The sequence below is a fragment of the Chelonia mydas genome, chromosome 12, assembly GCF_015237465.2.
Source record: "Chelonia mydas isolate rCheMyd1 chromosome 12, rCheMyd1.pri.v2, whole genome shotgun sequence".
Classification (NCBI taxonomy): Eukaryota; Metazoa; Chordata; order Testudines; family Cheloniidae; genus Chelonia; species Chelonia mydas.
The window spans coordinates 42,602,282-42,625,975 of NC_051252.2; the positions used below are offsets into that span (position 1 = coordinate 42,602,282).

Below are 23,694 nucleotides of genomic sequence, written 5' to 3' on the forward strand. Positions count from 1 at the left end.
ACCCTCCCACACCCCACACTTGCACCCCAACCCCCTGCCCCACAATTTCCCCACCCAGATGTGGCCCTTGGGACAAAAAGTTTGCCCATGCCTGCTTCAGCCCCATCTCAGCACTCTCTTTCCTTAGTAATGGTGTCACGGAGTCCCCGGGCAATGCTCTGGAACTGCTCCCTACGAAGCCAGTCAGGACTCGGGTGAAGTCTCCTCTCTGAGAGCAGTCTGTCTTCAGGGCAAAAAGCTCCCACAGCTTCCACCTTCCTGGATCTGACCTTGGAGCATTCAGCATCCTCTGTCCCTCCATGCACTTCCCACAGCGAGCCCGCCCAGGCGGGGTCCTGGGGAAGCCAGAGGTTCCTGCACCCCAACTTTGCAGTCAGATGTGACTCTTAGCCAGCCAGTAAAACAGAGGTTTATTAGATGACAGGAACACTGTCTAAAACAGAGCTTGTAGGTACAAAGAACAGGACCCTTCAGCTGGGTCCATTTTGGGGGGCAGTGAGCCAGACAACCACGTCTGCAGTTCACTCCACGTCCCCAGCCAGCCCAAACTGACTCCCCCTCCAGCCCTCCTTCTCTGGGCTTTGTCTCTTTCCCGGGCCAGGAGGTCACCTGATTCCTTTCTTCTCCAACCCTTTAGCTATCACCTTGGAGGGGGGAAGGGCCCAGGCCATCAGTTGCCAGGAGACAGAGTGTCGGCCATTTATGTACACTGGCTCTTTGCTCTGCAACAATTACACGCCCTTATCCCACCACCTAGAGACTTAAGAAATGCATAGGGGAAACTGAGGCACCCTACAGTATTCAGAGGAAACATTAAGAACAATCCCACTTCATCATAAATGGATGCCTTGTAGCTGGGGTGGTGGGGCTCACATGGGACACCAGTTGACACAGGGTCTCTGGTCTCCCCAAGATCTCAATCTATGCATAGCCCCCTGCTCCCTGCTGTTTATTCCTTTAGCTTGCATGTTGTTCCCTCCTTGCATCAGCGAAAGGGGCGGATTGATGCAGACCAACAGTACAATCACCATGTTCTATGTAAACAAGCAATGGGGAGCCTGGTCCTCACTACTCCGCCAAAAAGCAATCCTGCTCTGGGACTTCTGTATCAGCAACTCTATACTTCTGAAAGCAGCCCACCTCCTGGGGGTCCAAATATGCTGGCAGATCCCCTGAGCAGGTTTTTTATTCATCACCACAAGCGTTCCTTTTGCCCAGATGTCGCAAGGTCCATTTTCCAGCTCTAGGGAGCTCCCCAAGTGGATCTGTTTGCAACAAAGGACAACACAAAATGTCACCAGTTCTGCTCCAGAGCAGGAAACAGCCCCAGCTCACTGACAAGTTCTTTTCTACTTCCATAATCAGAGAGTCTGCTCTATGCTTTTCTTCCCATCCCTCTTCTGCCCAGAGTTCTGTGCAAGGTTAAACAGGACAAGGCCAGTCTTATACTGATCGCCCCTACATGGCCCCCTCAGCACTGGTTTTCATAGCTCGTGGACCTCTCAATCAGCCCCCCACTGTTGTTCCCACTTCACACAGACTTAGTTTTGCAGAATCGCAGCCACCTTTTCACCCCAACCTCCAAGCTCGTCCCCAGAGGGCCTAGAGACTTCATCGCTAACATCGGCGGAGGCATCCTGCTCCAGAGAGTTGCAGGAGGTACTGCTGAAGAGTAGAAAAACATCAACAAGGACAAGTTACGTTGCTAAGTGGAAAAGGTTTTCTGTCGGGTCGAGGCTGAAAGGGTTCTCCCCAATCCTTGCATCTATTCAGCATGTGCTGGACTATCTTTTGTATCTGAAATATCCAGGTTTAGTGAGCAGCTCAATTAGTGTACACCGAGCAGCTATATTGGCATTTCACCTGCCTGTGGATAACTACTTCCCTTTTTCCAACCTGATGGTTGTAAGATTTTTAAAGGGCTTGTGTAACCATGCCTCCATGGGATACAACTGAGAATACCAAATAGAGGACAAACTGGTGAGAAATAGGGCAGACACAACCCAAACTGGTGGTTATTCTCCACAGATAGTCTTATTACACTGAACTACTTTAAACAAATCACTTCTACCTTGTTCAGGCTTACTTTCACAAGCTTTATTTGCCTACAATCCATCATCCACAAAAAATCTACCCCTTTTTTCCTCAATTAGGACTTTAACCTGACCATCAACTTTAATCTGCTCTAGAGAAACATTTTCCTGATCAACGAGTTCTCCCTGTGCTTCATCTAATTCCAGATTCACTTCTGAGATATTAGACATTTAGAAACTTTATTCACATATAAACTGCTCTTCTGCACAGACAAACAGCTATTTTCCACCTTCTCCAGGTTAGAGAGACCTTTTCCCTGGCAAAAGAAAAACTAGTTAAACACAGGTTTCAGAGTAAGAGCCGTGTTAGTCTGTATTCGCAAAAAGAAAAGGAGTATTTGTGGCACCTTAGAGACTAACCAATTTATTTGAGCATGAGCTTTCGTGAGCTACAGCTCACTTCATCGGATGCATACTGTGGAAACTGCAGAAGACATTATATACACAGAGACCATGAAACAATACCTCCTCCCACCCCACTCTCCTGCTGATAATAGCTTATCTAAAGTGATCATCAAGATGGGCCATTTCCAGCACAAATCCAGGTTTTCTCACCCTCCGCCCCCCCCCCCCCCCAAACTCAGTCTCCTGCTGGTAATAGCCCATCCAAAGTGACCACTCTCTTCACAATGTGTATGATAATCAAGGTGGGCCATTTCCAGCACAAATCCAGGTTTTCTCACCCCCCCACCCCCCTCCAAAAACCACACACACAAACTCACTCTCCTGCTGGTAATAGCCCATCCAAAGTGACCACTCTCCTTACAATCTGTATGAAAATCAAGGTGGGCCATTTCCAGCACAAATCCAGGTTTTCTCACCCCCCCCCCTTTTCCAAAAAACACACACACACAAACTCACTCTCCTGCTGGTAATAGCTTATCCAAAGTGACCACTCTCCCTACAATGTGCATGATAATCAAGGTGGGCCATTTCCAGCACAAATCTAGGTTTTCTCACCCCCCCACCCCCATACACACACAAACTCACTCTCCTGCTGGTAATAGCTCATCCAAAGTGACCACTCTCCCTACAATGTGCATGATAATCAAGGTGGGCCATTTCCAGCACAAATCCAGGTTTTCTCACTCCCCCACAAACTCACTCTCCTGTTGGCAATAGCTCATCCAAACTGACCACTCTCCTTACAATGTGTATGATAATCAAGGTGGGCCATTTCCAGCATAAATCCAAGTTTAACCAGAACGTCGGGGGGGGTAGGAAAAAACAAGGGGAAATAGGCTACCTTGCATAATGACTTAGCCACTCCCAGTCTCTATTTAAGCCTAAATTAATAGTATCCAATTTGCAAATGAATTCCAATTTAGCAGTTTCTCGCTGGAGTCTGAATTTGAAGTTTTTTTGTTGTAAGATAGCGACCTTCATGTCTATAATTGCGTGTCCAGAGAGATTGAAGTGTTCTCCGACTGGTTTATGAATGTTATAATTCTTGACATCTGATTTGTGTCCATTTATTCTTTTACGGAGAGACTGTCTAGTTTGACCAATGTACATGGCAGAGGGGCAATGCCCACATGGTAAAGAGAGTGGTCACTTTGGATGGGCTATTACCAGCAGGAGAGTGAGTTGGGGGGGGGGGAGGCGGAAGGTGAGAAAACCTGGATTTGTGCTGGAAATGGCCCATCTTGATGATCACTTTAGATAAGCTATTACCAGCAGGAGAGTGGGGTGGGAGGAGGTATTGTTTCATGGTCTCTGTGTATATAATGTCTTCTGCAGTTTCCACAGTATGCATCCGATGAAGTGAGCTGTAGCTCACGAAAGCTTATGCTCAAATAAATTCGTTAGTCTCTAAGGTGTCACAAGTACTCCTTTTCTTTTTAGTTAAACACAGGCAACAGTTTAGAATCATATGTTATAAACTGGACTTTCAAGGTGATACTGTTTTTGCTGTTTTTCCATTGCTTTTTTAATTTGGAGCTTAAGTCTGGCCCATTGTTAGTTAGGTATTTCTTTATGAGCCACTTAATTTGAATAGTCCCTCCAAGTTGTGCGAGCTAAATACCTTGTGGGGCATTACCCCAGGAGCAAACATTTGAAGTTCAGGTATAGGGCCAATACTTATAACTTCAAATGCAAAAAAGATACATGCATGCGGATAGCATAATCATAACGAGCAAATCATAACTTTTTCATAGACATCTTACATGCCACATTTTGTACAAGATTTGTTCCAAATAAATAATAGTGGTTGCAACAATGATCGATATGGTCATATTTTAATCAGATAATGTCTTAGCTTGGACAGGATGTTTCCACTTATACAGAGCACTATTCCAACATGGAGACTGAACTTAGTCTTAACAAAGCTGATGGGTCGCCTCTTTGAGCCTCTAGCAACCTGCTCTCTGTTACATCTTTCTATGAAGGGAGCATTTTTAATAGCCATTACATCAGCCATGAGAGTAGGGGAGTTGAGGGCATTAATATCACATCCTCCATATACAAGGTTTTTTTACACAGATAAAGTCTGCCTTTGTTCCCATTCAAGGTTCCTTACGAAAGTGTTTTCCTCTTTTCATATCAATTTATATACAGATGTTCTTCCCAAAGCCTTATGGTAATTGTTAGGAGGCTTATTCCTTCACCCACTTACTTCCCTGGTCCTTCTCACATGAACAGAGAGCAACAATACCCGAAGTCCAAAGGTGCAAACAATTTGATGTTTATTGGGGTGAACTTCCAGCAAGCATGATTCCAGTTTCCTTCCTTAGTGTCCCCCTTCCCAGCTCTGACACCACAGAGCCTTACACCTGTGTCCCTGTTCCCATTCCTGCCCTTAGCCAAACATGATTCCCATTTCCCCCACCCACCCCTGATTGACTGCAGACTATATAGTAAAACTTGAGTTCTGCTTAGCTATACTTTAACCAATCATTTTACTGAAATTTAACTAACCAATCCTAACATATTGTAACATGATTATTTAACCAATTATATCCCACCACCTTAATTAGTTTACACCCAGCAAAATTAATTATACAGCAGACAGAAACAATCACAGAACCAGACAGAGATTATACAGACAAACAAGGGGAAATGGGGACTACAGTGATAGAACAAACACAGAAATGAGGATTTCACATCCCAGCTATTGATAAGTGAGTTCTTGCCAGACAGGATGCTATGAAACTAAGTTTCCTTTTACATCTTCTAGGCACTTCCCTTTCTCTGGAGGCTCAGGACAGGATTGTATTCCTAACAGCCCAATAGCACCTTATTTCAATGTGACTAGTTTGGAATGTGAGGATGTGACGTTCGTTTCCCAGCTTATGGCTGCCTCTGTTGCTTAGCCAAAGGCCTTAGCCTAAGAAGAGGGCCTCAGACTGTCACAGTAAGAGAAGGCTCTTACACTGGCAGACAGTGATTTTGATTCTTTCTTTTATACCTCTATAACTAGCCAAGTGATAAGAATACACCTAAATTCTTAGAGTATAGGCCTTTACAGACAGGCCTGAATATCTATATCCTAACAGTAATAAGGGAGAGGAGTTACTGCACACTCTAGACAGAAGAACTTTAAGTGTTTTGGTCTTTGTCTCAATTGTTTTTTGAATTTGAGGACAGAATGAAGGGCAGCCCATTTCCACACAAAGGATTTTTTCATGGATGCTGGTTGTATTCACCTGTGTTACCAATTGGCTAACATGGAACTGCTGGACAGAGTATTGGGTCATTTAGCTAGATCCCAAGTGGCTTCTGTGGCACTTCTGGTTCATGTGCCCATATTAGATGTTTGGCAAGTGGCAACCTGTTCTTCCTATCACAAGTTTGCTTCCCACTATACAATCTCAACAATCTAGAGATGATGCTAAATTTGGATGAGTGGTCCTCCAGTCCTTGTTGGAATAGACTGTGAGCCCACTTCCAGATGGGACTGCTTGTGAGTCAACTCCAGTAGAATGGATGTGTGCAATCACTTGAAAAAAAAAACAGGTGTGTTACACGTGTCCATTCCATGACCCACCCTCCTTCCCCACTCTTTTGGAGTAATCCCAATAGGAGGGAACTGAGGGGCCCTTTATGCCCATGCAATGTGCACAAGACAGCAGAGGGCACTCGGGCCACTCTGTCAGGTTCTGCTAAGGGTAAAAACTCTGACAGCTGTGCACGGGAGCACACAAACACCTATAGTGGAATGGGCACATGAAACACATCTCGAAGAGCAACAGTTATGGAAAGCTTAGTCACAGTTTTTAACAGAATGTGGAGAAGCTGACTAGGGAGAGGCTGTTCTAGGCTTAATTCTGACAAACAGCGATGAACTGGTTGAGAATTTGAAGGTGGAAGGCAGCTTGGGTGAAAGTGATCATGAAACAATAGAGTTCACGATTCTAAAGAATGGTCAGAGGGAAAACAAAATAAAGACAATGGACTTCAAAAAGGCAGACTTTAGCAAACTCAGAGAATTGGTAGATCCCATGGGAAGCAAGTCTAAGTGGGAGAAAAAGAGTTTAGGAACCTTCAGAGTTGTTTACAGAGATCTTATGGGCACAAGAGCAAACTATCCCAGTGCATAGGAAAGATAGGAAGTATGGTAAGAAACCATTCTGGCTTAATCAGGAGATCATCAACCACCTGACACTCAAAAAAGAATCCCACAAAAAGTAGACACTAGGTTAAATTATGAAGGATGCATTAAAAAAAACAACACAAGCATGTAGGGATAGAAGTAGAAAGACCAAGGCACAAAACGAGATTAAACTAGCTAGGGACATAAAGGGTAACAAGAAAATGTTTACAACTACATTAGAAGCAAGATGAAGACTAAGGACAGTGTAGGTCCATTACTCAATGAAGTGGGAAAGACAATAACAGAAAATGCAGCAATGCCCAATGACACATCAAAATGTCCTCATCCCCTGCTCCCGAGGCAGTGGCGGATTTAGAGTTAGTGGGGCTCTGTTTGCAGCTTTATTTTCAGCCCTCCTCTCAGGACACAGCCAAGAAAAAGAACATTCTCTCTTTTCTCCCCCCTCCCCATTTTTCATTTTTTTTTAATCTTCCTTCTATATTATAAGTAATGGGAAGTAAATGAAAATAAAGTGAGGTACCTTGATTGGGGCAGGAGGTTGGGGTGCAGGAGAGGGTGCGGCGGTCGGGCTCTGGGAGAGAGTTTGGGTGGTGGGTGTGGGCCCTGGGCTGGGGCAGGGGGTCCGGGTGCGGAAGGGGGTCAGGGTGGTGGTGCTCACCTCATGTTGCACAGCTCCCAAAGCGACCCACACCCCCACCACCACCACTCTGGCAGTGGCTCCTATGGGCGAGGGCGGGGGTCTCTGTCCACAGATGTCACCCCTGCAGCTCCCATTGGCTACAGTTCCCAGCCAATGGGAGCTGCGGAGTCGGCGCTTGGGGCGGGGGCAGCCACGGTGACACCCCACTAGGGGCCGCAGGGCTATACCATCCCCTCCGCTCTCCTCCTACCCACCGGGCGGCTCTCCCCAGCCTCTGCCCCGGAGCCGTTTGCCGCGTTCACGATGACTCAGGACACGATCGCCGGGGGCCAAGCGGGCGCGGACGGGAGGGGCCGAGCCACCCCCGCTCCGCCCCGCGCGTCTGACTCCCGGGGCCCAGTGCTCCCGCTCCACGGGGGGCGCTGCCTGCGGACCGGCCCCTTCCCGGCTCCTCCCGCCGCGCAGGGGCTCAGCCACGTCTGAAAGCGGCTCATTGTCTGCGCGTCCCGCTCGGCGGCGTCTCCAGCGAGCGGAGGAAGCGGCTGCAGGTACCGGCTGGGCTGGGGTCGTTACATGGCAAGTTCGCTGGTTCCTAGCGGGGAGCGCGCTCCGTGTATTCGAGCCCCCCGTTCCTTTCTGGGCTCACCCCTTGGCCACTCCATCCCCCTGGCGAGACCCGCCTGACTCTCCCGGAGCCCGGCTCCCCTGCCGCCCGGGGCAGTAGAACTGGCCCCCAGGGAGCCGCCCCCCAGCAACGGGTCCCAGCTCCAATGCCCCCACTGGCATTTGGGGCCAGTTTGGGGGGCAAAGGGGAGTGGAGAAGACGGGCTGAGGGTCAGGGTTCCGAGGGTTTTTCCTGTTTCTCCATGTAGCTTGTTGTAGCTCTGTGGGCCGCAGGATGTTGGAGAGACAAGGTGGGTGAGGGAATCTGTTGTATTGGACCAGCTTCTGTGGGGGGAGAGACCAGCTTTCTAGCTCTTCCTCAGGTCTCCGTGTGACTTGTGGCAACTTGTTTGTGCCTCCATTCACTCTCTGTAAAATGGGGATAATGATCCTGTCCTAATTTGTCCTGTGGGCTGTGACGCAAAATTAATTAATGTCTGAAATGCTTTGTGGTCCTCCGGAGTGAGGTGCTGTGGAGTGCCAAGTATAGTGCATCCAATGAAGTGAGCTGTAGCTTACGAAAGCTTATGCTCAAATAAATTGGTTAGTCTCTGAGGTGCCACAAGTCCTCCTTTTCTTTTTGCGAATACAGACTAACACGGCTGCTACTCTGAAACAAATATAATAGTAGTACCGACAGGGACCAGCTAGCTCACCTTGTTGGAATAAGATGGGTCTCTGCTAGGAAGCTTGGAGGAGGCTTTTTTAAAAGGCTTGAAGCCCAACTACTGCCTGTGATTTATTTATGAATTCTAATGGCCCTCACAAGAAGCTAATGAGAAAAAGATGGGAATGAAATTAAAAACTGACGGAGAGATGGGAAGCACTGGTGTTTCAGCACATCTGCCTAAACTGTAGCAAAACACTATGAAGGAACTCTCTTACTGAAATCTTAACTGGCACAGGCACTCCTTCATGCTTCCAATAAGGCAGATTGTCTCTTGTCTGCTTTCTGTCTCTATTGCTGTTCCACAAGCTTTGTCAAACCCTTACCATAGCCAAAGGAACAAATTCCCCAAACTCATGCTATACATTTGTTGGTTTTGCCCATCTGTACCTGGCGAGTCAGCATGGTCTAGTTCAGTGGTCCCCAAACTTTTTCTGTCATGTCCCCTTATCTGTTATGGAATTTGTCTCTCCCTCCTGCTGGGGCTGTGGTCGGAGGATGGGGCCACGACCAGAGGCCGAAGCCAAGGCTGGAGCTGTGATCAGGAGCTGAGGCCGTGGCTGAGAAGCTGTGACCGGGAGCTCAGGGCTGAGGCCAGGGCCAGAGCTGCAGCTGGAGCTGGGTCCAGGAGGAGGGCCCCCAGGAGTCCCAGACAGATTCCATTACCGGTAAGGGGAGGACGTGACCGAAAAAGTTTGGGGACATGGGCAGTGGGTACAATAGACCAGGAAGGAATGCTAAACAATTTTTATAGTGGGGGTGCTGAGAGCCATTGAACCAAACTGTAAAAACTGCATATAATGGAAACCACTTCCAGCCTGGGAGTGCTGCACCACTCCCAGTTCCAGCACCTATGAGGCCAGGGGAGGCTAAGCCTCCCCTAAGCCAAGCCCTGGCCCTGCCATGCTCCGCCCTCTCCACCAAACTGACGTCCAAGCTGGTGGGAGCTCAGCTCCAGCCAGAAGCCAATGGCCCCACACTGGGGCTGGTGCTGGGAGCGGCCGGTGGACTGGTGCTAGTGCCAATGCTGGGAGTGGCTGGCTGGCTGGCACTGATGTTGGGGGCAGCCCGCAGGCCCATGCTCAACACTGGGGGTGGCCTGAGGCAGTTCGGCCAGGGCTCCTCCAGCTGTGCGGTGGCGCGCGCTCGGGGCTCCAGCAGATGCGGGGGCTGGTAGGGGCAGGGCCTTGGGCACAAGGGGTGGGTCTGCATGGCTAGCCTCCTGAAAAGGGGGGGGGGCTCATGTACGCCCTATGTTTGGGGGACCATTGAACTAGACCATGCTGACTCCCCATGTGCAGGTGAGCAAAACCAGCAGATGTATGGCGTGAGTTTGGGAGAATTTGTTTCTTTGGCTGTGGTAAGGGCTTGAGAAACATTGTGAATAGCAATAGAGATGGAAAGCTGACAAGAGTCAATCTGCCTTATTGAAAGCTTGAAGGTGTGCCTGTGCCTGTTCAGATTTTAGCGGGGCTGGGGCCGGAGCTGGGGTGGGGGCAGAGTGGAGCTGGGGGCAGAGCAAGGGTGGCGCTTCCTCCTGCCTGTCATGGGAGCTGGCCCAAGCCCCACTGCACCCCCTCAAACATTCCTCTGCACCCCTCTGGAGGGCAGGGCTTACCCCACAGTTTGGGGACCACTGGTCTAGTTGTTGGAGCACTGGATTGAGACTCAGGAGACCTGGCTTCCATTTCTGCTCTGCCACTGACCTGTTGTGGAAACATGGGTGAGTCACTTCATCTCTCTGTCCCTCTGTTTCTCCTCCCACCTTGTATCTGTAAAACACTCTACATGGATTGTAAACTCTTTGGGACAGGGATTTTTTTTACGATGTGTTTGAATAGTGACCAGCACAACTGAGAGTGGGACCTGTAGATATTGTCAGCCCTTTGCCAATCACCAGTAGTGGTTGTTGGGGACCTACAGTTAGCTTCTTGTTGGAGGAGAAATCAATGATGTGGACTTGTATATTCTTGTGTACACCAGTCCTTGAGCACAGTGTTCACATATGGCATGCATGAAAACCCTTCTTTCAGAAACTTCATCACAAACTTTAGTGCCTGGTTCCCAGGAAGCAACTCTACCAAAACAATTAGCTCTAGGTAGAGAGATTAGCACAGAGAGCAATTTCTCCTATTGTGCAAAAGCTCTCCCAAAAGAAATTGCATCACAAAACTAACAACATTGCCCCATTTCTGCAAGGACTGCATGCTATTTCTGTGCGAAGAAAAAGAAATTGTAAGAACTTGTGTAACAGCACTATCTGGTGAATCCTGGCATATCAATATAAATAAACAATAAGTATTTAAAAAATCTTTATATTCAGATGATACGTGATGCTTCTTCTGAGAAACCCACTTTACTTTACTTTGCTACAACTTGTGAAAGAGTTTAGAAATGTCTCAAGTTACACAATTAATATGGAGATAGATTTAATGTGGCCTGAAAATAGCATGGCTGGGGAATGCAACTGAAAATAGTACAAATGTTTAAATACCAAGAAATACATATAAATACCAGTAACACCCCAAGACCAATGAAGATAGCTGCACCACTAAGGGTATGTCCACACAACAGCTGGGAGGTATGGTTCCCACGTCGGGTAGATGTATACAAGCTAGCTCTGCTCAAGCTAATGAGCAGTGTGGCTGTGATGGCATGGGCAGTGGCTCAGGCTAGCCAGCTGAGTACTTACCTCAGATGGGGTTGTATTTAGGTGGTGAGCTTAAGCTGCTGTCTGTGCTGTCACAGCCACGCTGATATTTTTAGCTCACTAGCTTGAGCAGAATTAGCAAGTGTACACCCCCCACCCGCTCCAAGTGAGGAAATGTATCCTTTGAAAGGAAACCCAGTGAAACGGGTTTGTGGTTGGTTTATGATTTGAAAAAATGAGAATTTATATAACTTATAAAGTGGTATGGTTATTTCCATAACTCTTTGATGGTGTTGGGTGTATATGTGTATTCCTGGAATAGGCCCCTCCCTGCAGAATAATAGGAGACAAATCTAATGTATTGAAAATGTCTGTTCTACTGAGGTTCTTATTTTTCTTTCATGTGCTTCCTTGCAGTTTATATCATACTTTAGATTAGAGATTTTTTTCTCTATTCCAATCTCCTTCATTATACTAATTTTAGTTGTAATTTGTAACAAAAGTTTCAGACAGAAGTATAATTTTTTCAAAAATTTACAATGCCCCTTTAATCGCCACAATAATACATAAAACAAAAGGAGTCTGGGAAGAAGACAAGGCAGATATGTGAATTACAAAAACTAATTATTGACACTAATTAAAAGGTTTTATACTTATATATTTTACATTTCATATGTGTAAAATTGAACAAAATAGTTTGGGTGTCTATATCAGCAGAGATGTATGTGGAAGTTCATAGGAGAGTTAAGCTTGAGAGTCACTTAATCTTTAAAAGATGACAGTTATAAAGACTCTAAAATGAAGACTGTGATTGTCTTGACATTTTCTGTGCTTCATGGAGTTACAGGGTAGGATTGGGGGTCCAAATTTTGGGTCATCGTGCAAGGGGTTCTCAAGATGCAGCCTCCGCTCCTAAAATTCATCTCTTCATATAATCACTTTGTTCTTCTAAATGTTTTTTTGCGCACATCTGGGGCTCAAACTATGGCTCTACTCCTGCCTAAACTGATCCTCAACTGGTTGGGATTTATCTCAGCTAGTGCATACTGCCCCCTTGGGGAGCAATATTGAAAAAGTGACTAAAGATCAAGTTTAGAACTTCAGGTCAGCGTGAGCTAACTGACACATCAAAATGTGAAATGCACATGGGCTCAGTAGCCATATGGTTTTCACGCAGTCTGCTGTCTCAGATTTTCTTTACTTTTGTATACTAACAGTTGAACAGCTTACTCTCTGCAACACCAGATACCCACTCCAAACTTTCTTTTACTCTGTGCTCACTCTTGCACTGCCTTTTTGCCAGTCCATTTACTGCCTGTCTCAGCTCTCTTGCCGATAGACTCACTCTGCAGTCTCCATAAGTCAGAAACAAGTTATTTCCAACATAGCACATAAATTACAAAAAAGAAAAGTCTTTTACAGGAGTCTGTCTGCTGTGAGTTGTATCGTTATTATGCCACTGCAGTTGTTACCAAATACTAAACAGCCTTTTCCTCTCCCTTTTCAGTGTATTAGTTGCTTTCCTTCAGCCAGTATGGTGAGACTTCGGCTTTCCAGCACCATTGTTGTAGTTTTCCTTATGATTCAGACTGGATTCTTACTATTTATGTATGCTCGACATAGCAGCTTCATGCCTCAGTCTGAAGAGAAGCCATCTCGGGTGCACATCCTTATTCTCTCTTCCTGGAGGTCAGGATCTTCCTTCGTTGGCCAACTGTTTAGCCAACACCCTGATGTCTTCTACCTGATGGAACCTGCCTGGCATGTGTGGGTAACGATGTACCAGAACAGTGCCAAAGTCTTACATATGGCTGTTAGAGACCTAGTCAGGTCTGTCTTCAAGTGTGACATGTCTGTGTTTGATGCCTACATGCCTTGGAAGAGAAACTTGTCCGATCTCTTCCAGTGGGCAGTGAGTCGGGCACTCTGTTCAGCTCCTGCCTGTGATTCCTTTCAACGCACCGACATTACCAGTGAAATGGCCTGCAAGACCCTTTGTGGCAAGTACCCATTCAGCAAGGTGGAGGAAGCTTGCAAGACCTACAGCCACATTGTCCTCAAGGAGGTCCGGTTCTTTGATCTGACAGTTCTCTATCCCCTTCTCACTGACCTCTCCCTGAATCTCAAAATCATTCACTTGGTGCGTGATCCCAGAGCTGTTGCCAAGTCACGAGAACAATCAGTAAAAGCCTTAGCTCGTGACAATGGGATTGTTCTGAGCACCAATGGCACTAAAGTGGAGGATAGCAAATATAAAGTAATGAAGGAAATTTGTAGAAGTCATGTCCAGATTTATGAAACGGCTACTCAGAAACCTCCAAGATTTCTAAAAGATCGCTATTTGATGATCCGTTTTGAAGATCTGGTTCAAGATCCCTTATCAGAAATCAGAGACATGTATAAATTTGCAGATCTTAGACTGACCCCCAAACTTGAAAGCTGGATCTATAATATCACACATGGCCAGGGACCAGGAAAGAAAAAGGAAGCCTTCAAAATCACCTCCCGAGATGCAGTTAACGTTTCCCAGGCCTGGAGGAATATTCTTTCCTTCCAAAAAATTAAGAAAGTACAAGAAGTCTGCAAAGGTGCTATAAATATGCTTGGCTATAAACTTCTGGATTCTGAGAAAGAGCAAAAAGATTTGTCATTGGATTTAGTGTTGCCAAGACGAAGAAACCAGTTCAGTTGGTCATCATACAATTCGAAAAACTAAGACATACTACTTTGAGAGGTTTTTTGGATATTTCATTTATCTACTGTGCAATGTGCAGGTAGCATGAAAAGATTTGGCTGTCAAATTTAATCCTAGTTCTAGCTGCTATTTTTTTTTTCAAGTGATGGAAGGTTTTGTTGGTTTTTTTTCTTCAATTTCGCACACTGGAGCATGTGAAGCAAATGAAAAATGCAGCATGAGATTTGTCAGTTTGCAGACTTACAGCTGAGGTGAGCTGTTCTGAACACTGCATTTTGTAAATATTATATGCTAAACTATATGTCTTTCAAAGGTGAATTAATGGAGATGGAAAATGTCTTTTGTATTTATTAATACTTTAATTTTTAAACCTTGATTAAACTCAGGATAACAACTGATTAAACATTTTAAGGAAATCTCAGCATCATCTCAAAAACAAATGCATGGAAATCAAGATGGCATAAATTCTCTCATGCTTTCTGCATTCTTTTTTTTAGTATCCCCTGATTTGTTATTGTCTTTGTATTCTCCCCTCCGACACCCCTCCAAGCTATTTTGCAGCTCTGTGTTTTTTGAAAACTTGTCTGAATCTTTTTGTGATTTAATTGTCATTAGTGCAGATCATCCTGGGAAACCCCAGAGAACTGGGGTTACTTCTAAAAATGACCTATCTTTGGGTCAGCTGTGAAATCCTGAATTATTCTGTCAATAGATTTACCTGTGCTCTGATCTGAATGGCAGAGTTCTCACCAGCTGTTTGGTTAAGGCACTGGAGTAGAGCTTTTACATTGGAGTATGGAATCTAAAAACAGAAAATAGAAGTAGAAAATTAGAATGAGGGAATCATCGTGGTAATAGCCTGTTCAGAAGAATATGCTCTATAACTCCATGACACACACAACAGGAACAGACCTGCTTCTACAGTCTGTAATTTACAGCTTTTTTTAAATCAAATTCTAGTTGTTGTACTGAAGAGTCAATTATTAATGAAATTCACCACAGCAAATATGTCTGCCTTTGAAGCTTGTCTGTTATTTATACTTCTGTATGCAATTCTTGAAGGAACAAATCTTGAAGCAGAAATAAAGACTAATTTTAAACTCTTCATCTGAAGAAAGGCATTAAATCATCTAACATTTAATCAATTTTGGATACACCGTTAATATTAATTGAGGGAAATCATTTAACTTAATTTTGGAAGTGGTTTGGGCAAAATCTCAACTAAGTATATGTTAGGGCTGTCAAACTTTTAAAAACATTAATCGCAAGATTAAAAAATAATCATAATTAATCACAGTTTTAATTGCACAGTTAAGCTGTAATAGAATACTATTTATTTAAATATTTTGGATGTTTTTCTACATTTTCAAATATATTGATTTCAGTTACAACCCAGAATACAAAGTGCACAGTGCTCACTTTATTATTTTGGATTACAAATATTTGCACTGTAAAAACATAAGAAATAGTATTTTTCAATTCACCTCATACAAGTACTGTTGTGCAATCTCTTTATAGTAAAAGTGCAACTCACAAATGTAAATTTTTTTTACATAACTGCACTCAAAAATAAAATAATGCGAAACTTTAGAGCCTACAAGTCCACTCAGTCCTACTTCTTGTTCAGCCAATCGCGAAGACAAACAAGTTTGTTTACATTTACGGGAGATAATGCTGGCCGCTTCTTATTTACAATGTCACCTGAAAGTGAGAACAGGCGTTCATATAGCACTGTTGTAGCGGTGCTGCAAGGTATTTACGTGCCAGATACGCTAAACGTTTGGATGCCCCTTCATGCTTCGACCACCATTCCAGAGGACATGCTTCCATGTTGATTATGGGTTCTTCTTGATTACAATCCAAAGCAGTGCAGACTGACGCATGTTCATTTTCATCATCTGAGTCAGATGCCACCAGCAGAAAGTTGATTTTATTTTTTGGTGGTTCGGGTTTGGTAGTTTCTGCATCAGAGTGTTACTCTTTTAAGACTTCTGACAGCATGTTTCACACCTCATCTCTCTCAGATTTTGGAAGGCACTTCAGATTCTAAAATCTTGAGTCAAGTGCTGTAGCTACCTTTAGAAATCTCACATTGGTACTGTGACATTGCACCCCATATTCTTCATAGTGATATTATTAGGATATTGTAATAGCATAATTATGATGCATTTTATGCAAGATGGGTCATGTGAGCTGCCATTGGAAAAGTTATGATTTGCTGAATATGATTACCCTATTTGTATGCATGTATCATTTTGTATCTGTATTTCAGATGTAGTTACACCTCAGTAATGCCCACTAGACAAGATGCTTTCAGCCTAGGTAATTGGTTTGGAAGGGCCTATTCAGGACAATGAGCCATTAGGGAAAACAATAGGCCTTAGGAGAAGCTTATCTCCTACCTGGTGATGACCCTTCCTGAGAACACTCCAAACAGCCTGTAAGTGAAGCTGCTATGCCTCTACAAGGACAGGTGACCAGGCCACAATGATGCTGGACTCCATCTTGGGATGTCAGTATTTTTCCACAGACTGGTCTGGGAATCAAGCTTTGGAACAAAGGGTTCCCGCCATATGTAAAAGCTATATAAGGCAGAGAGTGACATCATCTGTGGTTCTTCACTCCCCACACAAGAAGACTCCTGGAACACCTGAGGAACAAAGACTGAACTGGGGAAAGTGCTGGACACAGGCTAAAGAGATTTCTAGCCTGTATATGAAACACGTGGGATTCCAAGCTGTAAAGCAAGTGCAGCTTGCCCTGTAAGAATCTGCAGCCTGCTTGTATCCTCTCCTAGGGTGAGAATCTGCTAATTTATATCCAGTCTATCTAGTATATTAAGTGTAGTTTGCGTTTTTTGTTTATTTGCTAGGTAATCTGCTTTGCTCTGTTTGCTATCCCTTATAATAACTTAAAATCTATCTTTTGTAGTTAATAAACTTGTTTTGCTTTATCTAAATCAGTGAGTTGGAGTGAAGTGTATGGGAATCATAGTTCAAGGGGCAAAGGCTGTTGCATATTCCTCTCCACATTGAGGGAGGGGGTGAACGCTGTACAGTTCCCTGTGCAGTGCAAGATGGTATAATTTTGGGTTTGTACTCCAGAGCGGGTGTGAGCATGTGGAGCTGGGAGTTGCCTTGTCTGTAGCCTTCCTATGCAGGGGCTGGTCAGAGAGCCTGCATGTAACTGCAGCTGGGTGTGTCCCTAGCTATATGAATGCAGGCTGGAGGGCTTTGCAGCTTGTCACAGTACTACAGTGTGAGAGGGAACCCAGGCTGGTGGATCAGTGAGCTCAGTGGTACCCCAGTTCCAGGTGGCACCTGAGGGGGAACCTGTCACAGATACCACCTTTGCGTTTTGTCAAATCTGCAGTGAAAGTGTTCTTAAATCGAGCAACATGTGCTGGATTATCATCTGAGACTGCCATAACATGACATGGCAGAATGAATGTAAAATCACAGAGCAGGAGACCATTCTCCTCCCAAGGAGTTGTCACAAATTTAATTAATGCATCTTTTTTTTTTTTTTTAAACGAGCATCATCAGCATTGAACCATGTCCTGTGAAATGGTGGCCGAAGAATGAAGGGACATACAAATGTTTAGCATATCTGGGACATAAATACCTTGCAACACCAGCTACAACATCCCATGCGAATGTCTGTTCTCACTTTCAGGTGACATTGTAAATAAGAAGCGGGCAGCATTATCTCCTGTAAATGTAAACAAACTTGTTTGTCTTCGTGATTTGCTGAACAAAAAGTAGGACTGAGTGGACTTGTAGGCTCTAAAGTTTTACGTTAACATAAGAACACAAGAATGGCCATACTGGGTCAGACCAAAGGTCCATTCAGCCCAGTATCCTGTCTACCGACAGTGGCCAATGCCAGGTGCCCCGGGGGGAGTGAACCTAACAGGTAATGATCAAGTGATCTCTCTCCTTCCATCCATCTCCACCCTCTGACAGTCAGAGGCTAAGGACACCATTCCTTACCCATCCTTGCTAATAGCCATTAATGGACTTAACCTCCATGAATTTATCTAGTTCTCTTTTAAACGCTGTTATAGTCCTAGCCTTCACAACCTCCTCAGGCAAGGAGTTCCACAGGTTGACTGTGCGCTGTGTGAAGAAGAACTTTCTTTTATTTGTTTTAAACATGCTGCCCATTAATTTAATTTGGTGGCCCCTAGTTCTTATATTATGGGAACAAGTAAATAACTTGTCCTTATTCACTTTCTCCACACCACTCATGATTTTATATACCTCTATCATATCCCCCCTTAGTCTACTCTTTTCCAAGCTGAAAAGTCCTAGCCTCTTTAATTTGTCCTCATATGGGACCCATTCCAAACCCCTAATCATTTTATTTGCCCTTTTCTGAACCTTTTCTAATGCCAATATATCTTTTTTGAGATGAGGGGACCACATCTGTATGCAGTATTCAAGATGTGGGCGTACCATGGATTTATATAAGGGCAATAAGATATTCTCCATCTTACCCTTTTTTAATGATTCCTAACATTCCGTTTGCTTTTTTGACTGCCGCTGCACACTGCGTGGACATCTTCAGAGAACTATCCACAATGACTCCAGGATCTCTTTCTTGATTAGCTGTAGCTAAATTAGCCCCCATCATATTGTGTATATATAGCTGGGGTTATTTTTTCCAATGTGCATTACTTTACATTTATCCACATTAAATTTCATTTGCCATTTTGTTGCCCAATCACTTAGTTTTGTGAGATCTTTTTGAAGTTCTTCACAGTCTGCTTTGGTCTTAACTATCTTGAGCAGTTTAGTATCATCTGCAAACTTTGTCACCTCACTGTTTATCCCTTTCTCCAGATCACTTATGAATAAGTTGAATAGGATTGGTCCTAGGACTGACCCTTGGGAACACCACTAGTTACCCCTCTCCATTCTGAAAATTTACCATTTATTCCTACCCTTTGTTCCCTGTCTTTTAACCAGTTCTCAATCCATGAAAGGATCTTCCCTCATATCCCATGACAACTTAATTTACATAAGAGCCTTTAGTGAGGGACCTTGTCAAAGTCTTTCTGGAAATCTAAGTACACTATGTCCATTGGATCCCCCTTGTCCACATGTTTGTTGACCCCTTCAAAGAACTCTAATAGATTAGTAAGACATGATTTCCCTTAACAGAAACCATGTTGACTTTTGCCCAACAATTTATGTTCTACGTGTCTGACAATTTTATCCTTTACTATTGTTTCAACTAATTTGCCTGGTACTAATATTAGACTTACCGATCTGTAATTGCCGGGATCCCCTCTAGAGCCCTTTTTAAATATTGGTGTTACATTAGCTGTCTTCCAGTCATTGGGTGCAGAAGCTGATTTAAAGGACAGCTTACAAACCATAGTTAATAGTTCCATAATTTCACATTTGTGTTCTTTCAGAACTCTCGGGTGAATGCCATGTGGTCCCGGTGACTTGTTACTGTTAAGTTAATCAATTAATTCCAAAACCTCCTCTAGTGACACTTCAATCTGTGACAATTTCTCAGATTTGTCACCTACAAAAGACGGCTCAGGTTTGGGAATCTCCCTAATATCCTCAGCCGTGAAGACTGAAGCAAAGAATTCATTTAGTTTCTCCGCAATGACTTTATCGTCTTTAAGTGCTCCTTTTGTATCTCAATCGTCCAGGGGCCCCACTGGTTGTTTAGCAGACTTCCTGCTTCTGTTGTACTTAAAAAAACACTTTATTACCTTTTGAGTTTTTGGCTAGCTGTTCTTCAAACTCCTTTTTGGCTTTTCTTACTACATTTTTACACTTAATTTGGCAGTGTTTATGCTCTTTTCTGTTTACCTCACTAGGATAGGTTTAGGGTTGGGGTTAGGAGAATTCACCACAATACCAGGTATATTGCTCCAATGGTTAGTTACCCTTGATGTTAAAAATGTTCACCTTATTTTTAGTCTGAATTTGTCTAGCTTCAGCTTCAAGTCACTGGATCTTTTGTGCCTTTGACAGCTAAACTAGAAAGTCCTCTGTTATCAGAAATATTTTCCTCATATAGATTCTTATAGGGTGTAACCAAGTCACCTTGTAAGCTTCTCTTGGATATGTTAAATAGATTGAACTGCCTAAGTCTCCCACTGTAATGCAGGTTTTCCAGAGTTGAAATCATTCTTGAAGCTCTGAAGACTTTTCAAATTTTCAACATCCTTTTTAAAGTGTAGACAGTAGAACTGGTCACAGTACCCAGAAATGGTCTCACCAATATTGTATCTGGAAGTATTACCACCCTCCTATTCAATATTTCTCTGCTTATACATCCACAATAGATCATGTGCTGTCTTAGCCACAACCGTATCCAGGGAACTCCTGTTCAGTTGGTTGCCACCATAAACCCTAAGTCCTTTTCAGTCATTTCTTTTCAGGATTCAGTCCCCCATATGTAAGTGTGACCTACATTCTATTTCCTATGTGTATAATCTTGCATTCAGGTGGGTATTAAAACAGATGTTGTTCAAATGAGCCCAGATTACTAAGCAATCCAAATCACTGTGTAACTGACCCATCCTTATCATTATTTACCACTCCATCAGCCCTTGTGGCATTGGCAAAGTTTATCTGCAGTGATTTTATATTTTCTTCCAATTCACTGATAAAGACATTGAATAGCTTTAGGCAATGAACAGATCCCTGAGCGACACCACTAGAAACACACCCCCTGGATGATGATTACTCATTTACAGGTACTTTTGAGATCTGTCAGGTAGCCATCTTTATAAGCCATCTTATACTACACTGATTTTGTACAGCACAGTGGTTCTCAAACTTTTGTACTGGTGACCCCTTTCATGTAGCAAGCCTCTGAGTGTGACCCCCCCCTTATAAATTTTTTAATATATATATTAACACCATTATAAATGCTGTATGCAAAGCGGGGTTTGGGGTGCAGGCTGACAGCTTGTGACCCCCCCCCCCATAATAAACTCACGACTCCCTGAGGGGTCCCAACTCCCAGTTTGAGAACCCCTGGTATAGCACAATGTTTTAATCAGAATGTTAAGCCTTATGAAATCTAAGTACATTATGTCATCCAAACTTGTAATGTCATTAAGAAAGAACATGTTTGCTTGACAAAACTTATTTTCTGTAAACCATGTTGATTAGGAATTAATTATGTTGCCATCTTTTAATTCTTTACTGATTCCATCCATCTCAGCTTTCATATTTTTTTTTCATGGGATTGATGCCGAACTAGCCCACCGATGGTTAGCTAAGTCGTCCTGTTTACCCTTTTGAAACATTGGTGCAACATTCACTTTTTTTCAGTCTGGTGGAAATTCTTTAGTATGCCAAGGTTTGTTAAATATTAACATCAATGGCTCAGAGAGCACCACAGCTGATTTTTCCTAAACTATTGCCTGGATCTTATCTGGGCTTGTGGATTTTAAAATGTTTAACTTTAGGAGTTGCTGTTTAATATGCTGCCTAGTTACTGCTGGAATATAAAGTACTTAATTTCCTTTGTTAATTATATTATTCTGTATTGCAAAGAGAGTCTTCTGAAGCCTCACATTGCCATGCTCCACAATAGATTAATAGATTCCAAGGCCAGAAGGGAACATTGCAATCATCTAGGCCAGCATTACTCAAACTGGGGTCCATGGACCCTTGGGCATCTGCAAGGGTACTCCAGGGGGTCCACGGGCGCTGCTGATCAACTCTTCCCTCCTAGTGCCTTCTGCATGCCACGGAACAGCTTTCAGGCTGCTCCTGAGCCTTGAAAACCCATCTTCTTCCATCATGCACATAGCTCACAATCTACGGCAGCGGTTCTCAACCAGGGATCCGGGGTCCCCTGGGAGGGCCGCAAGCAGGTTTCTGGGGGGCTGTCAAGCAGGACCCATGTTAGACTCACTGGGGCCCATAGCAGAAAGCTGAAGTGCTCTGTGCAGGGCTAAAGCCCAGGTCCCTGGGAGGAAGAGGGGGGATGGGGTGCTCAGGGGAGGGGACAGAAAGAGGCGGGGAAGAGGAGGGGCGGGGGTGGGGCCTTTGGGGAATGGGTGCAGTTGGGGCAGGCCCTGGGCCTGAGCAGGGGCCTTGAGGGTCCGCAGCAAAATTTTAAATCAAAATGTGGGTCCTCGGGTTACTAAAGTTTGAGAACTGCTGATCTAGGCTGTCCTCCTGTACAACACAGTCCAGAGACCTACCCCAAAATAATTTCTAGAGCAGATCTTTTAGGAAAATATCCAGTGTTGATGTAAAAATTGTCAGTGCTGGAGAATCTACCACAACCCTTGGTAGATTGTTCCAGTGGTTAATTACTCTCACTTTAAAAAGATTATGCCTTATTTCAGGTCTGAATTTGTCTATCTTCAGGTTTCAGCCATTGGGTTGTATTATACCTTTTTTTTTGCTAGATTGAAGAGCCTACTATCAAATACTTGTTCTCCACATAGATGCTTATGGTCTGTAATCAAGTTACCCCTTAACCTTCTCTTTTTTTAAGCTAAGTAGGTTGAGTTCCTTGAGTCTGTATCAGGATAAGGCAGGCTTTCTGATCCTTTAGTCCTTCTCATGGCTCTTCTCTGAACCCTCTCCAGTTGATCAACATCCTTCTTGAATTGGGGACATCACAACTGGACATAGTATTCTAGCAGCGATCACACAAGTGCCAAATACAGAGGTAAAATAACCTCGCCACTCCTACTCAGGATTCCCTGTGTATACATTCAAGGATCACATTAGCCCTTTTGGACACAGCTTCACACTGGGAGCTCATGTTCAGGTGGTTATCCACTGTGATTCCAAAATCTTTTTCAGAGTCTCTGCTTTCTCAGGATAGAGTCTCCACATCCTGTAAGTATGGCCCACATTCTTTGTTCCTGGATATACACATTATATTAGCCTTATTAAAACAGGTCATTGTCATGTTTCTGTCCTGGTAAATTAAAAACTTAACAGAACCCCCATATCTCTCCAGTGCTTTTTAGGGTGAGCCTCCAAGGCAATGAGAGACACCCAGTGGCTGTGCTTTAGGGTTAGTGTGCAGACACACAGTTTTAGGATGAGCATCTGAGATAAAAGGTTTTAAGGAGAGCACATGTGGTGGGGAGGGTTAATGTCAATTCACAATTTTATTGTATGTCTCACACTATTTTGTTTTTCTGTACATTTAGCATGTGAATATTTCCTTTGTTAAAAATGTCTGCCTTTTCTCGTTACTGACAATGATTAAAGCCAAGAATTCAATACTCAAAATAACTTGCAATTCTATTTGATCTTTAGATGTAGATGTGAGGCTGAGACTAATGATGTAACCAACTTCCTTTGTTTTCAGAAACAGAAGCCAGACTTCTCTAAAGAAAGGTGGCTGCCGATTCATAGGTGGGAAACTATAAGAAGATGGGGGATGTACGGAGCAGGTGGTGACTAAGGGGTTGCAAGTGGATGTGGGAAGCATGCGGGAAGATGAGGTACAGAGGGATATGGGGAGCACGCAGTGGCTATGGCGAACCTAGAATGCAGAATGGAGGGTTAAGATTAGGTTTAGAAATTGTGGTTAAATTAGGGTTAAGGGTTAGAATTTATAGTTGGGTTCAAGTTACGGTTTACCCCTAGAGTGAGGGTTAGGGTTAGTTGAGATTTAGGAGCTAAGGGGTTAGATTATAAGGGTAAGGTTTAGGGTGAGTGTTAGTGATTAGTTTAGGGTTTAGTTCTAGTGAGAGGATGGGAGTGCAGGGTAGGGAT

The 23,694-nt window shown here is 44.0% G+C and overlaps 1 protein-coding gene across 4 annotated transcripts in view; it reads left to right on the forward strand.

Moving 5' to 3' along the window:
* Positions 1-16,918, forward strand: part of LOC102946181 (carbohydrate sulfotransferase 5) — a 25,217-nt gene extending 8,299 nt beyond the window's left edge. For 2 of the 4 annotated variants that reach the window (XM_043526427.1, XM_043526428.1), the window contains one exon: positions 12,776-15,326. In XM_043526427.1, the coding sequence (XP_043382362.1) occupies positions 12,776-13,984 (1,209 nt within the window). In that variant the 3' untranslated portion in view covers positions 13,985-15,326. The other 2 variants (XM_007062423.4, XM_027824863.3) reach the window with 2 other exon arrangements.
* The last annotated feature ends 6,776 nt before the right edge of the window (positions 16,919-23,694 follow it).